At 55.6% G+C, this 15,362-nt stretch overlaps 2 protein-coding genes across 5 annotated transcripts; one reads left to right on the top strand and one right to left on the bottom strand.

Annotated features, from left to right (window-relative positions):
- Positions 1–2,763: 2,763 nt before the first annotated feature.
- On the bottom strand, positions 2,764–5,847 carry B2M (beta-2-microglobulin). The gene is made up of 4 exons (XM_074601113.1): positions 5,570–5,847; positions 5,176–5,454; positions 4,603–4,637; positions 2,764–3,024 (listed from the first exon to the last, which is right to left on the bottom strand). Exons 1-3 carry the CDS (start codon positions 5,628–5,630, stop codon positions 4,624–4,626), a joined length of 354 nt encoding a protein of 117 aa, XP_074457214.1. The 5' UTR covers positions 5,631–5,847; the 3' UTR covers positions 2,764–3,024; positions 4,603–4,623.
- A 1,777-nt stretch (positions 5,848–7,624) lies between these two features.
- PATL2 (PAT1 homolog 2) lies at positions 7,625–14,245 on the top strand. Of its 4 annotated transcripts, none has more exons than XM_074601109.1 (19): positions 7,625–7,776; positions 8,338–8,440; positions 8,604–8,926; positions 9,042–9,110; positions 9,220–9,285; positions 9,692–9,859; positions 9,978–10,061; positions 10,560–10,714; positions 10,858–10,932; positions 11,014–11,152; positions 11,278–11,398; positions 11,484–11,581; positions 11,938–11,982; positions 12,140–12,288; positions 12,535–12,694; positions 13,053–13,193; positions 13,288–13,385; positions 13,463–13,612; positions 13,857–14,244. In XM_074601109.1, exons 1-19 carry the CDS (start codon positions 7,753–7,755, stop codon positions 13,894–13,896), a joined length of 2,208 nt encoding a protein of 735 aa, XP_074457210.1. In that variant the 5' UTR covers positions 7,625–7,752; the 3' UTR covers positions 13,897–14,244. The 4 variants fall into 4 exon arrangements, with proteins under 4 accessions (XP_074457210.1, XP_074457209.1, XP_074457212.1 ...); XM_074601108.1 differs by having other exon boundaries at positions 7,626–7,776; positions 9,975–10,061; positions 13,857–14,245; XM_074601111.1 differs by having other exon boundaries at positions 7,639–7,681; positions 9,975–10,061; positions 13,857–14,245.
- Positions 14,246–15,362: the final 1,117 nt, after the last annotated feature.

Genomic DNA, 15,362 nt, shown 5'->3' with positions numbered 1-15,362 from the left:
ATGTCATCTGCTGGATCGGAGCCCCGGAGCTGCCCACCAGACCCCATCCCCTTCAGACGGTGCATGCTTTGTGCTGCGGAGGGAACAAACCATCCCGCCAGGCAGCGTGTGATCACCAAATCTGGTGAATACAGGGCAAGTCCAGCCCAGCAGGACGCACGGGTGAGACACAGCCACACCTGGTCTCCTCCACACTTGGGTTTTCTGCACACCCCAGGAGAAAGATTTACCAGCGCGCATACCTAAGCAAAGCTGAATATGCCCCCAAAGGCTAAGCTGGGTGTCAGCAGTACTGAAAAGTGATACAGAAACCCCTGGTCTTTGCGTATTACTAATTTTTAATCAAGTTTTTACACAAGCTGAAGAATTATTTCTGCTTGCACTCAACTTCCCTTGAAGGACTTGGTAATGCAGCAAATTAAAGGAGAGAAAGGCAAGGAGAGGTGTTAGGTCACATTTAACTGCTGTGTGGCACAGGTGAGCCCAGCTTAATTGTGCTGAAATGGGCCAGCCTGTGTGAAGCAGCTGGAGCTGGCCTGGGGCTGTGCAGCCTCCCTCTTGCAGACACCACATGGACGTTTTGAGAAAAACACGCTGTGGATATCTGCCTTTACCCACCTTGCTGTGGTTCGCTTGCTGGAGAGGGAGCAGATGGCAACTGCATTCCCACAGAGCTGGAGCTGTGGAGGCAGAGCAGAGACTGGGTGTGCGGGGCTCTTTTGCTTGGTTCCACTTTTCTTGGAGGATGTCTGTGTTCAGCCATGTGCCTTGAATGATTTTCCCATCCTCTTGCACCCATTCCTTCAGCTTTTCTCCCTACTGCCCAGGAACTGGTGAAGCTTTAAAAACTCCAAAGAGATGTGACGTTGAAGAAATTGGACTTTAAAAAAGTTCTTCTAAGTTGTCCTTCTAGAAGTTGTTCTCCTAGAAGTTGTTCTCCTAAAACCACTCATATTTGGTTAACTCAGGAAATAGTTTGCTTGCAGCAGAATTGCTTGTATTTCATAAAGCACAAATGAGGCTTGTTTCGTGCTTCAAACTTGCTAAGATAGCCTTCAACGATTCCATCTCCTGGGAACTTTTGCTTAAAAGCCAGCAGCAGCAGCACAGCCACACGCCAGGTACCTGTGGAGCCCCCAGGCTGGACCCCGAGGATGCCTGATAAAACAGGTAAGATTTTTCTACATAAGGTCCTGAAATTTAGATGTTAATCAAAATTAGCCAGCCTCTGGGATTGGCATGCATTGTTCTCCCCTGGAGGGGGAGTTGAGTAAGCCGTGAAAATATTTCCTAAGAAAGACCACAAAAAGCCCACAGATACAATCAGAGCAAAGACTTCCCTGGTGCGGGAAGATGTTGATGTAAGTTTCCTTTGGAGACACGGTTGCACCACATTGCCTGTGCCACAGCGTCTTCAGCTTCTGCAGTCAACGTCACGCATGTCCTAATTAGGATGAAATTTTCCTGTTGGTGTGATGCACCCAGCCATTACTCTCCGACGCTCTTGACAATAGTAAAGGTGAAGCCAAGGTGGTGATAGGCACTTTGGTGGCTCTTTGTGATACAGAGGAAGCTGGGACAAGGCCCATGACTCAAGCCACCTCAGGCTTTCACAGCAGGCTGTGCTGCTCTGCTAGGGTCTCTGGAGGAGAAGCCCAAACCTCTTCCTCTCAGACCATCTTTTACCCCGGAAGGACCATTGCTGGGGCTGGTGCAGTCCCTGGCTAGTTTCCAGAGCATGGCTGGCTGAGCTGGTGAGTCCTGCCGTCCCACGCTAGGTCACAAGCTGGGTGATGAGCATTTTGCATGACCACCCAGCCATGACATCCCCACCTCTCCTGGTTTGAATGTTCCTCTGGTGAGCACAAAGGGACACCCATAATCACTCCCTTTACCCCAGTAACCTCTGACCCGGGTGCTGGAACTGCAACAGTTTGAATTTTCCTAACCCTTAACAGAAAACATTATTATAATGGAAAAAGCTATGAAACAAGCAAAGATGCCTCAAAATCTCAAGCAGGTGTTCTACAACACCAGTCGCAGCAGATCTTAATGCACCCAAGAAGACGTGCAATGGATCACACCCACTGGGTTACTAGTAATCCTTGTTCACATACACAAGATCTGCATTGATGAGATACTCCTCGATCCAGCAGTCACCAAGCAATCATACTGACTTCTTCCTAAAATAAAAGCAGGCTGACAGATTGTCCCAAGTGGCACCATTCCTGAGTAGTGTTGTCAAAACCCCTGACGGATGTCAGAAGACCAGCCCCCAGCAGCGCTTTTCCATAGGGTCAGCCGCTTGCGGAAGATAAAACCAGAAATGAAACCTCTGGCACGCACATCTGCTTCCCCTTGGCCCACCTTTACACTATGCACCCCCAAGAAGCATCAGTTCTCCCCCATGAAGTGGGCACCACATCCTGCCCATCACACCTTTTCCTCTTGCCCAGCTCTACGACACTTGCCCAGTATCTCCAAGGTCACTTTGTCCCTTTTTTTAACCTTGTGCCTTTCCTTCAGAGCCACACAGGAGCCTGTGGCCAGGCGGATCCCATATAAACCAATTAAATCTTTTCTTCTTTTTTTTTTTTTTATGATGGAAAAAGTGTTCCTCCACCTTCTCAGCAGGGTAAAAAAGTGCAACTGAGCACAGTGCCACCACCCTCCAGATCCACCCACAACCCAGCGCCCATCACAGCCCAGGAAATCAGCTGGAGTTGTCATGCGACTCCAAAGAAACATATCGGAGGACTTCAGTGGTGTCCTTAAAATTTATTTAGATACAAATCTTGTACAATTCAGAGTATTAAAGAGCTACCATTGGTTTCTAATGAGTAATGTGGATGTTTATAGCTATGTGTTCCAAAAAAAGCCTAGCTGGCATACTGGTTTGGATAAAGGATATTTTAACAATAACCTTTATTAAGGGAGGTTATTCTGCAAGAAAGACAATTGCTCTTCATCATATTCCAAAGCGAGGGAAGGACAGAAGCTCAAGAAGATTTTGACTTGCAAGACCTGTGTGGAGAAGAGGAGACTGATGTCAGTCACTCTGTTCACACCTTCAATTGTAAGTATTTTAAGAAAAAAAAAAAAAAGTGTTTTCCACAGGGAAATCCAACTGCAGAGTCAGAGACTCCAGACCCTAGTGAAGTCACCAATGTCCCACCTCCAACCAAGTTTGGCATCCCTCGCCATCAGTGACCTTCTTGCTGATGTCCCACCAAAGCCACTGCTGCATGGGCACCAGCGCATCCCAGACCCTGCCCTAGGGCCAGGTTTCCATCCCCGCTGCCCAAAAGCAGGTGAAAAACCAGGAATGGCTAATGTTTCAGAGTGTATAATTTTTCAGAGCTCCGTTAGCTAAAAGTGTCTGTACTGTATCAAATCATAGGTCCCTTTACCTCAGCATCCCATCTTAAGCAGCAGTTAGAAGCAAACCCTTAAACGCTTATGGTGTCCCTTTTAAATATCCTTCCAATCCAACCATTTCAGGCTCTGGGGAATCTCTGGAGCCTTTCCCCAGCCCCCAGTATCACACCTCCGCTCCTCTGCTGCAAATTTACAGTATATCTTTTCTTCTGTTGTCCCCCCCTAGAAAGATGGTCAACTGACCTCCATTTTCTCTTGTCCCTGGAAGCCCAGCACCCCTCCTACAGCCTTTGCTGCTCTACAGCGAGGGTGGGCTAGGGAGCTTTAAGAGGGAGAACAGCATTAGACAGTGAGAAGTGAAGAACTTGGATCCATCTACATCTTCCCAAGAAGAAATGCCCAAGGCATTTGTTTTCCAATTTACAAAGTTCATTTGGCTCTCGCTTGTGTCTCAGTCTAAAAGCCATCAGTAACATTTTCTGATCCAACGTGGAGGACATTTCAAGTGAGGTCTTGCCAAGGCTTGTCCTGGATGCAGTTAATAATTATCCAGCCTCTACGAGGATACAAAACTAAGACGTTTCAACCAGCATCACAACTACGTCAGCTAGGCCACGAATCTTTAGTTTTATTTTCGCTATCAACGGTAAACTAGGATTTATCCGATTGCTACATCCAGATCAGACAGTTTGAAGAAACCTGGAGCCCTCAGACTGTGAGACACCAGTGAATAAAACCAAGACTGCTTCTGGTCTGCCAGCACGGTGCCGATTTGTGCTTTGTAAACCCCACCTTGCCGAGGCAACACGCTGCCCGCCACAGGGTTAACCAGCCTGTTTCCCTACACATCACGGGGATTTCCAGGCACGGCAACTTCCTCCTCACTAGTCCAAAGATAACAGCGCAGGGGCTGGAGAAGCACTGGAAGACCCGTGACAACTCTAAACAGTATCTGGCAGTCGTGCTGAAGGCATGTAGGGAAGTTTTGCTCCAAGGACCTCATTTCTTTCGAGGAAAGGAGACTCTCGTAGACAAGGCAGAAAACAGTGGGTAGAAAGGGTGTGGGAACAACCCCGCTCCCAATCAGCAGCAACACTGTATTTTTAAATTTTTTGGGGGGTGGTTGGTTTTGTTCCTCAACTCCACAAGCTACATACTTTCCCCCTCCAGAAAGCAGTCGATGTTGCCCTCATCAGCATAGCACAAAGCATCAGCAAAACTCACCGTGATTACCCCAGACACAGCTTAGAAGTCTGCCTCTGCAAGAAAGAAGGGCAGAGCGTCAGGCTTCAGGGTAAAGAGACCCCCCACACACACACACCACAACCCCCCCCCTCCTGCTGGAAACAACCCCCAGGGAGCTACCCTCGCTTGGCTCTGTGCTTGCTGCAGCAGGCTGGGTCGCCACGATCGGTCCCCAGTGCTACATCCTTCTTTGTATTCACCAAATATAGTGCCAAAAAGTCATTGCACGACCCACCTCTTTGTAGGCAAGTTCTCCTAGAAAGAGATCAGAGAGCTCCACTGGGAGCTGTCAGGCACAGCACAACCAAACACCTACAGATAGGAAATACCAAGGAAAATCTTCCCTGTCTGCTACTAATGAACTCTTTCATGGCTATGGATTCAGCTCAGCTGAAACCAAGTTAATCTGCCACCTATAGCACGAGGCCTTCAAAATCCACCCCATTATAGCACCCTGAGAAGGGGAACAGAGACACTGTGGATATGAATTAACAAGCTCTGGCTTCTGGACACAAACAGCAGGCAAAGCTTAACAAGGAAGGCACACCATACCCCATTGGAAGACCTGCGGCTCCTGCAAGGTGGAATGGGCCACTTTGCAAGCGTAGACATCGCCCTTCACGGGGGTGAACGGCACGTACACCAGGCGCTGGAAATGCCACTTGTCATTGAAGGACATGTCCGCGTACTGGACGTCGCTCATGGGCACCCCGTTCTTCAGGAGAGTGATCTCGATCTTGGGAGGGTGGAACCCGCTCACGAAGCAGTTGAGGGTGTTCTCCTCTCCCACTACAGCACGTTTGCGGGAGTACACCTCCACCTTCGGCGCCTCTGGAGAGGAGGAGGGAAGGAAGGAGGTGGTGAGAAGCCTTGGAAAAGCCAACACCCACCCACGGTGACCGGTGCCGGAACCCTCACGGCCCCTCCCGCCCCCACGGGCACTCACCATCTGCCGCAACCACGGCCACCAGCAGCAGCAGGACGGCCACCTTCCCCGCTAGCTCCATAGCCGCTCTGTTCCGCTGGCTGCGCAGACTGGCCCGCCTCGCTCGCCCGCCGCCTTTTATAGCCTCCGCCGCCCGCGGCCAATCGCCGTGCGGGACTGCCTGACGCGTCACCAGTCTCCCGGCAGAGAGGGAGCGCAGAGGTTGTGCGAACCCGCCCGCTTGCAGTCAGAGTCGCTTTCGGTTTCGCTTTAGGTCCGAGGCACCGCCCGGGGCCGCCCCAGCCTGGGGCCTTTCCCGACCACGGCGGGATGGAGGCCTCAAAGGGGTGAGGCGGTACGAGCCCCGGCCACCGCTCCCCCAGCCCTGCAGCTGGACGCCTGCGGTCAGGAACCCCCGCCGGGAGCCGGTCATGGAGCAGCGGCTACAAGGTGCTCACCTGGCTCCTGCCTCCCCCCCTCCCCCAGAAGTGGGGTGAAAACCGCTTCTCATGGAGGAGTTTGTAGCTAGAGCCAGTACTACGCTAACAGCCGATGCTGGCACAGCCTGGCTGCCTTCCTTCCTTCCTAAACCTTGGCTTGCTCTCTGGGCATCAGCGTTGTCAGCCCAGCGGCTATGGGGTGGATTGACTCTGCCCTTTGAGTGCAGCATGGACTCCCCAGCATCAAACGCAGCAACCCAAAGGTCAAAGAAACAGGTTCTCTGGTGCCTCCTCCAGAAAAGCTGCAAGAACCGTAGCCCAGCCAGGCTGGGTACCCCTCCGGACAGCCCTGTGACGCTGCTTGGAGGAGAGAAGTACTCTGCTTTGAGTATTTGTTGAGAAAACAAACGTTAAAAAAGGAAAATGAAACCGCATTAAAGAGCACATAGATATTTTATACACCCAGGAGCTTGTCTGCTTGTGGTCCTACAGGTCATGTGCTGCTTATCTTCAGTCACTGTTTCAGACTGGGAAGCAGATTGTCTTTCATCCAGCTGTGTAAGGATTAAAAATTTAAATAAAAAAAAAAAAGGAAGGGAAAGAAAGTCACTACTAGCGGGAAGAAAACAGCAGTACTATGGAGCTGCTCTAACACTGAGGTTCTCTAGGACTTGCCATCACAATACGTCCCATTTAAAGACCCAACTTAAATCCATAAAGTGTGAGCAGAGAATATCCCCCACCCAAAGGCCGCAGGTAAATCAGTAGAGACCGAGCAAAGGGAAAACATGTAAATGCTCGTTGCCAGTCCCCACCGGACCGGCTCTGAGCCGAGCTCCAGCTGAGTCTGCTGGCCACCCAGCTGCCCTTGAGTGCTTTTGCAATGAGATAAGGGGATGCAGCTGTGGCTGGAGCCTTATCGGGGCTCTTATGGCTATGAGGGCTGAGTCCTATGTGGGTGTCACAGCCCAGCCTGTGGGCCAGTGTAACCCTCCCTGGGATAGCCTTCCCCTGGGCTCAGGGAGGATTAATTACACAAATGGCAGGATACAGATCCTGTCTCAGTGCTGACACCTGGGATCTGCCCCTTGGGACGGGAATCCCTGGACATGACTCTGCTGTCACTAGTGGCACCCGGTGGACTTTCCCCAAAAAAAGAAGCTGAACCGCGAGTTTATTCCACATGTTGGCGACACCAATTTTGTTAGAACAGCAAAATCTTCCTCTTTTAGGCACTTCCACTTTTATTAGCAGAGGGAAATATCGAAGGAGCGGGTAAGGTCTGCCACAGCTAAGGCGCTGCCGGCGTTTGGGGGGGCCGAGATTTGCGGCGCCTTTGCCTTGGTTTTTCTTCCCCGTGCTCCCGAACCTACTACAGCAAATCCCCAGGATGTGCTTCCAGCCGCGCCGACCACTTCCTGATGGATGGCCGTGACTGCCCGGGGGAGCATCAGTTGGGAAAACGCCGTCGCTGTCAGTGAGCGACGAGAAAAGTGGAGAAAAAAAAAAAAAAAAAAGCCGGGTTGCGGGTTTTTGCGCGCCGCAAAACGCGGGAAAACCCCCTTTTCCCGCCACTTCACCCCATCCCGCCCCGCCGGCCGCGGGGGTGGGGCCTAGCCGAAAGGGGCGTGGCGACGGGACTGCGCAGGCGCGGCGCGCCGCTGGGCGCCGCCATGCTGTACGGCAAGCGGGGGTCCGTAAAAGGCGGCGGCGGGGCCACTCCGGCCCCGTAGAGGGACGCGGGCGGGCGGGTGGTGCCGCGGCATGGCGGAGGGCGGCGAGCCCGTTGTGAGTGCCCGCCCTGCTGCGCTGGCCCGTCCCTGGGCCCGTCTCCTTTCCCGCTGCCCCTGGTCACGTCCCCCCCTCCCCGGCGCCGGCTCCCCCGGGGGCGCCTCTCCCGGTGCTGGCTCTCCCGGGAGCGGTCGGTACCGGAGAAGACGCTGTCCCGGAGGTGCTAGTAGGCGTGCCCTTCCTTGCCTTGTGCTCGGGTGCTGTTCGTGCCCCGGTAGTGGGGTGTTCACTCTGAAGCCTAATGGTCCCTCGGTGCTAGCCAGGCTGATGCTGTTCCTGCGCTTGCCACCATCGCCACTGGGCGGCCACAACCCTGGTCCCGGCAGACTTCGGCGAGCTCCTACCCTGTGCTGAGCCAGCGGTTCCTGCCCTCGCTGGCCGTGCCTGTGGCGCCTGCTTTTCCCTTTCCAGCTGCGGAGCAGCCATGAGCCCTGCCGGCTGCCCGGCGCTGTCAGCGGTGTCGGGGGGAGGTTGGGTGCCCCGCACTTGGGGGTGGGTTAGGGTTACGCCTCTTCTGCCTGTCTCTCTTAGCAGGGACTCTGCTGCTTTCCACTCCAGATCCTAGAGGACTACCTGCTGGTGCAAGATGCACCTTTGCTGGAGGAGATGGCTGAGGAGGATGAAGAGCTCGACCTCTACAACGAGATGACTTTTGGGTTAGGTAAGATCTCAGGGGAGCCCCAGGGCCAGGACCCCCAGCCAGCACCCAACATGGTGAGGAGGATGGAGGTGGGGGGGTAAGGAGCTGGGTTTGGAGCAGGGACCCTGGTGGGCACTGCTTAGGCTCTCACCCACCCTGATGTGCTTTCCTTCCCTGCTCCAAGACCGAGACTCCACTGAGGAAGACATCACAAAACCCCTGATGCCTCTGGAGATGAGCCCTGAGCTGGCTGAAGTGGTGGCAGAGGAGACTGAGGCTGGGGAAGAACTGGAGCCCGAAGTGGCTGAGCAGCCGGAGGAGCTGGGAGAACCCCAGGAGGAAGGTGGGATGGAGTCAGAGGTTGAGCAGGTTGGCTCTGAGTTGGAGGAAGAGGAGGAGGAGCTGGGGACTGAGGAACAGGAGGAAGACCAGGAGCCCTGCGAGGAGCCCAATGACCTGGGAGACCCAGCAGTGATGAGAGTTGTGCAGAGCAAACCCACACTGGAGGTGATGCATCAGCAGGGAGGGAGGGGACCCACACTTGTGGGTCCTGCCCCACAGAGGGGGTGATTTGATTCCTGCCTGAGGGAGGGAGTCCTACCGTGCACCTCTTTGCCTGCAGAGCCAGGACTCAGCGGTGTTGGACAGCAGGATTGGTGCGTGCTGGGCAGAGTTTGGCAAAGATGACATGGTAAAATGTCCCCCTGCATCTGGTGGTGGGGCTGAGGGGCCTCAGTGGCATGCCCTGCCCCTCTCCTCTTGTCCTCCTTCCCCTTGCTGATCATCTCCCTGTCTTCCAGCTGGCGATGGATCCCACGGTGTGGGGCTCTTGCCCCAGCAGCATTCCGCCCCACCACGTGCTGGAGGTGGGTACGCCTGGCCAGACCCTCGGGGAGCGGCTGAGGGCTCTCCAGTACCGTGGGCCAAGGGTCATGCAGGCTATTTGGGGTGCCCGGGGGACCTCCAAAGCCTCATCACGGGTCTGAGGGTGCCTGGGCATGTCTCTTGGGTGCTAAGGCAGTGGATAGAGGTGCCCACCCTAAGCAAAGTCTGGGTTTGAAGGCGAAGCTGTTGAGTTTGGGGGGGCTAGAACCCCCATGCTGGGTGTCCCCATGGGTCCCCTGCTGTTGCACACCACCAGGATGGGAGCCTGGCTGGTGCATGGTCTAGCTGAGCAACAACCAAAGGTTTTGGTGAGCTGCTTGATGCTGGGGGAGCTAAATTGATCTCAGGTGGGCCCTGTTCCCATCTCCTGCTGCCTCCTCCCTGCAGGATAAAGCCATCCTCCAGGTCCTGGAGAGGCCCCCACCATCCACCAACGTGGCCCTTGACTTCCTTGGCTCCCCCGTGCAGCGGGGCTATGGGGGCTCTCCGCGGCTCAAGCGCCCTGACTTAAGACTGATGTCCCCCAAGTCCTTCCCCCAGCACTTTCTCCGGCAGGTAACAGGTTTCAGGGGGCTCTTGTGTCCCCTCTTTCTCTGCCCTTCCCTCCCTAGAGGTGCAGTCTTGAGGACAGTCTTGTCCCAGCAACACCTCCCCATCTCCTGCCCTGCAGCAGCCGCCGCCGATGCCTCGCTCCCACTGCTCCACTCGGTCCTTCGTGCCAGCTCGCAGACCCTCTCCACTCTTCACTTCCAACCAGGTAACACAGTGAACTGTGAGCCACCACTGTGCCCCCTCTCAGGTGGCTCTGGAGCAGCAGGGGATGGGGATGGTGCTTCCCCAAAGCTCTGCTGTCTGGATCAGACTTTGCAGCTCCATCTAATCCTGAGCACATATCTCCAGCGTCTTGCCAATGGGGAAAGTCCAGCCACCTGTTGTTTCCTAAGTCTATTTGTCCTGAAGTCCCCATGGGACCTGCACTGGGTGTGGTGTTGTGCTTGGTGTCATGCTGTGGCAATAGTGATGGACCTAGGGCACGCAATCCCTGGTGACACCTGGGTCCCCTTGCCTTGCTCAGCTGTAGTGGCAGGATTGCTGGGGGGTATTGCTTCGTTGCAGTGCCCCACGCGGCACCTCTGTGCAGGGAGAGGGTGCCCTCTCAAGGACAGGAGCCAGAAGCTAGCATGGAGCTGGCAGACCCCTCCAGGACCCTTGGAGGGGAAGGCTCTAACACCTGGACACTTCTCTCCCTCTCCAGACCACAGGGTATGCATCTCCAACTCCTTTCCGGCCCATGTCACCCAAAATCAGCAGCCCACCGCGGCCTCTCAGCATGCACTTTGGTCCCATGTCTCCTTCTTTGGACCCTGCTCTCTTTTTCACTCCGTCAGCCAGTGGCCAGCTGAATCTCAGGTAGCAGGATGGTGAGCGGGGTGCCTGGGTGGGACTGGAGGAGCCCTGCAAAGCAGCTGGGGGGGTGTCCCTCCTCTGAGGATGGCTCTAGTGCAGGTGCTGAGTTCCCAGGCCATGTGTTGTCTCCCTTGCATTGCTCCCAGCCATATGACCCAGCTGCACCCCCAGCACCAGCGGATCCTGACCCAGCGGCAGCAGCACGGCGGGCAGGCACAGAGGTAAGGGGGTCCCGGGGGAGCTGCGGGGCAGCGGGGGAGCTCTGGGCAGTCCCAGCAGGTTGTGGTCTTCTCCTGTGCCAGCATCTCCCCCAAGAAGGTATGGTCTCCTAAAGCGGACCCTTATGCTGGGCTGATGAGCTCCAAGGAGAAGGACTGGGTCATCAAAGTGGAGATGATCCAGCTGCAGAGTGAGAACATGGATGATGACTACTACTACCAGGTGAGCTCCTGCTGGCAGTGCCAGTGGCTCATCCTGCACCTCAAGGCTGGGCCTTCATCTCTCTGGGAGCCAGAGAGTGCCTGAGCTTGTGCTGCCTCCCCTCCTGGCTACACCTGTCCTTACAGACGTACTACCACCAGCTGGAGCGCAAACAGGCAGAGGAGGAGCTCCTTGGTGGGCGCAACAAGCAGGAGCCCCCCAAGCTGGTCACACCATTCATCCAGAAAGTGGAGACATACGACTCTGGTGAGGGGCTGGGATGGGTAGCGAGGGGCAGGATGAGGGGATGGGTTGTGGGATATGGTCTCACCGTATCCCATCTCTCTTCCAGTCGTGCGCATTGCAGGCTCGCTGGGCCAAGTCGCAGTGTCCACCTGCTACAGCCCTCGCCGGGCCATCGATGCTGTGCACCATGCCCTCGTGGAGGAGGTAGGTGAGGGGAAGCTGGGTTGGTGGGTGACCTGTATGCCTGGGGACGCAGCTCTGAGCTTTCCCCAGGCCCTGGAGCAGCTTTAGCAGGAGCTGTAGGAACTGCTGTGACCCAGCATGGGTGCTGTCCTGAGCTGTGGAATGGAGCAGATGCTGCTTCGGCGGTGGCAGCTTGTCCCCTGATGAGGGCGGGATGGGGCTCCTGGCAGTTGGAGCTGGCCATGGCCTCCCTGTGGGATTGCTCTGTGTCCTGAAGCCACCTCTGATCCCCAGGGAGCAGCTAGCCCAGCGCTCTGCCAGTGGTGGTGTCTGGTGCTGGCTGTAACAGTTGTGCCTTCCTTTCTCCCCTCCTGAAGGCTGCGGGGAGCCACCGGCTACGGGCGCTGCACAGGATTGAGAAGGTGAGTGAGCTGCAGTTCGGGGCAGGGTGGGATGGTGCAGACACCCTTGGCTGTCATCCAAGGAGCTCTGTGAGGGGACATCTGCCTAGGCAGGGGTCCTGGATAACCAGTTGGTAGATGTTCCAAGCTTCCCCCTTACCCTGTGCTGTGTTTCCAGCTCTTTCTGCAGCTGCTGGAAGTGGAGGAGATGCAGCGGAAGATGTCCCTGGCTCCTGAGGAGGAGCAGCCCTGCTGTCAGGAGCAGAAGAGCCAAGAAGTGGAGCGTATCTACCAAGTCTTGAAAATCAGAGCTTGCAGCAGCGAAGAGTGAGTTTGTGCTGTGGGGAGAGGGGAGCAGGTGACATGTTCTGGTCCTCACAGGGCTCAGATGGTCACAGATGAGTAGTTCTGGGTGATGCTGAGGGTTGGATCCGGTCCTCCGTGTGTCACCGTGGCCTGTGTGAACTCTGCCCATGAGCCTCGTCCTCCACTGGAGCTGATGCTGGTCCTTCTGGATGGACAGAGATGCTATGGGTCCCTTGGGATCTGTGCCAATACAGCCTTCATCCCCAGGGAGGCAGAGGATGAATTCCTGCAACTCCTGTGTGTGCGGAAGGGCAAGAAGCTCACAGCCCGGCTGCTGCCCCACCTGACCCAGGAGCAAGCGGAGAAGATGCTACTGACCATCACCCACCACCTGCCATTCCTCATGAAGAAGGACATGTTAGACGAGGTGAGCACCTCCAGCCAGGGCAGGGGTGTCCCGGGCTGCATCCTTCCCCTGTCTGCTCTTGCTGTGGGGGGACACTCTGGGCAATGGTGGGGCCTGTCTTGCTGGATCCCAGCACAGCTAGGCAGCTGGTGGGGTTGACCTGAGACAGGAGCCTCTTTCCTTCCCTCCAGAGGAGGAGAAAGGTTTCCAGGAGGGGTTAAAGCAGTCCTGGTGGCAGTCTACCACGAGGGGGTGCAGTGTTGGTCTTTGCGTGTTCCCCCCCTCCCCCCAAGATGTTGGGATGGGGCTCAGGGATGGGGCTGTGGCTGTGACAGGTCAAATGGTCTCAGATCCCTGCTCTCCTCTCTGCCCTGCCCAGTCTCTCTCCCTGCTCTACGGCCCATTGAACAAAGTGGTGGGCAGGATGACCTTCAGCAGACTCATCGAGGTCCTGCAGGAGATGACCAGGCCTCTGCCTGAGTCCCCTGAGCTCCCCCTCGCCATGGCCTTGAAGAACCAGGTAGGTGGCCCCAAGAAGGGCAGAGCTGTGTGGCGTCCCTGGGAAGCCAGCACTGCCAGCTGCCTGTGATGCTTCTTCTGGTGCTTCCCCACAGTTTGGGATCTCCTTGCTGTACTCCCTGCTGAGCCACGGCGAGAGGCTGCTGTCCTCCGACGCGCCACTGGAGCCATGCAGCAGGGACTTTGAGATGTGGTGAGGGGCTGTGTGAGCACTGGGATTGGGGTTTACCAGCCAGTGGGGTGCTCACCCCGCTATGTTGATGCCCCCAGGACAGACACGGTGTTCCTGGTTGCCCGGGAGCTGTCGCAAGTGCCCAAGACCTCGCTGGTGGAACCTCTCTTCTTGCCCAGCAACCTTCTGTCGCTCTTCTGCCGCTACCTGGATAAGCAGACTATCCACCATCTGGAAGCCAAGATGGAGTGAGTACCGCCTGGTGTGGCTCCCTGCCCCCTCTGGGGATCCCGTGGCAGAGGAGCAGCAGCACGCAGCAGTTCGCCACTTCTGTCCCCTTGGGGACCGCCCTGTTGACACATATCTCCAAACCTCCACTGGGCTGAGATGACACCTGTGGCTTTGCTCCTGCTTCTCTGGGACAGGTTGCCATCAGCTGCTGGCAGCATTAGTGTGACAACCAGATGCTCCAGCCTTGTCTTTTCCCCCCAGGTGCTCCCCGCTGCCATCGGAGGCTGCCATGCCATGCTGAGCCCTGGGAGCTTGGGAAGGGGAGCCGGGGCTGGTGGTGCTGGGAATGGGCAGGGCCCAATGCCCTGACGTTGAGTTTTGAAGCAAACACTTAACCCTGGTGCAGGACACTCTGGGTGAACTGGGCACTGGCCGGGCCGGTGCTTGAGGGCTGATGCCGACCTGCCCCGGTGCCCGGGAGCGCAGCATGGGGAGGTGGGTAACTTATTTTGGCCTCACACCCAGCAGCGGAGAGCGCTGCATCACGGCGGGTGTGGAGGCAGGGTCTGCACAGGGGCGCTGGGAGCACCTGGGGGTGAGTGACTTTGTGTACAGCAGTTGAAATAAAATAAAAATGTGATTAACGAGCTCCTCTGGCTCCTGTGGGCAGCTTCTGCTGTAAGCACAGGGAGTCTGGAGGCATCACCTGGCCATGGAGGCCCGTGGTTGGGGATGATGGGGATCCAAGTGTGCAGTAAAAGGGAAAGAGAAGCAGGGAGGGATGCGCAGAAGACTCAGGAGGAGGATGAAGGGGGATGGAAGAGAAGGCGATGTGCTTGGGAGTGGAGGGAATCAGAGGACCCCATGCTGCCGGGGACAGAGGGGAATCGAGCGCTGAGGGAGAGGAACGGGCTGGGAGGAAAGGGATGTGGTGGGGAAGAGAGGGTCAGAGATTGCCCCGAGGGGAAAGGAAAGATTGGTGCATGCAGGAGGGCACATCTGGGTGCACAGGGGAAGGATATGGGGGATCTTAAACACAGGTGGGTGGGTAATTAAGTACCTCTTCTATTTGCTGAACTCTCAAAGACTAATTAGTCTAAAGGCTTGTTGAGGTGGTTGTGGTGAAGTACCTCAAAGTATCTTTTCTTGAGTGATTTTAACTGACCATGACTTACCACAAGCTGACCCTTGCTTCTGTGTTTTAGGGCTGAGGGGGTGCCCAGGTCCCACTGTAGGAAATCTCTGTGGCTCTGCTGGCTGTATGGTGGGACTTGCCCTGATCCTATGGGACATCTGAACCTAGGCCACCTCTGTCCATCCCAAGGTCTAAAATTGACACACAAAGCCTGGTGTATGTTCAAAAGAGGTTTGCACTCAAAAGTTGTCTCATCCTCAGACTGGTAGCTAACAAGTACCCGAGCTCCAACCCCAGGTAGAGGAGAGCAGATGAAACTATTCCTTTAAACTGGCATCCTCCAGAGGTCAAACTAATGCACAATGAGAATTTGCAGAAAATAAGGATGTGAGTGGTTGGGTGGGATTTATCTCCACTGCTTATTAAGGCAGCTTGCATCTCTGCTTCTGAAACACACTTCAGAGGAGCAACTGAGATGCCCAAATACAGTTGTGCAGAGACAAGCGATGCTGCAGATGTGGTGCAGGACCTAGAGGGGGCTATAGTGCTATAGGTGGGGTGTAGGCTATCAATCATCTAAAAGGGTGTGAGGTCCAGCTGGAAGGAGCTCCAGGTCACCCTGGCAGCTGCTT

This window comes from Larus michahellis, chromosome 9 (genome assembly GCF_964199755.1).
Source record: "Larus michahellis chromosome 9, bLarMic1.1, whole genome shotgun sequence".
Taxonomy (NCBI): domain Eukaryota; kingdom Metazoa; phylum Chordata; class Aves; order Charadriiformes; family Laridae; genus Larus; species Larus michahellis.
This window is presented reverse-complemented; position numbering and strand designations above follow the sequence as displayed.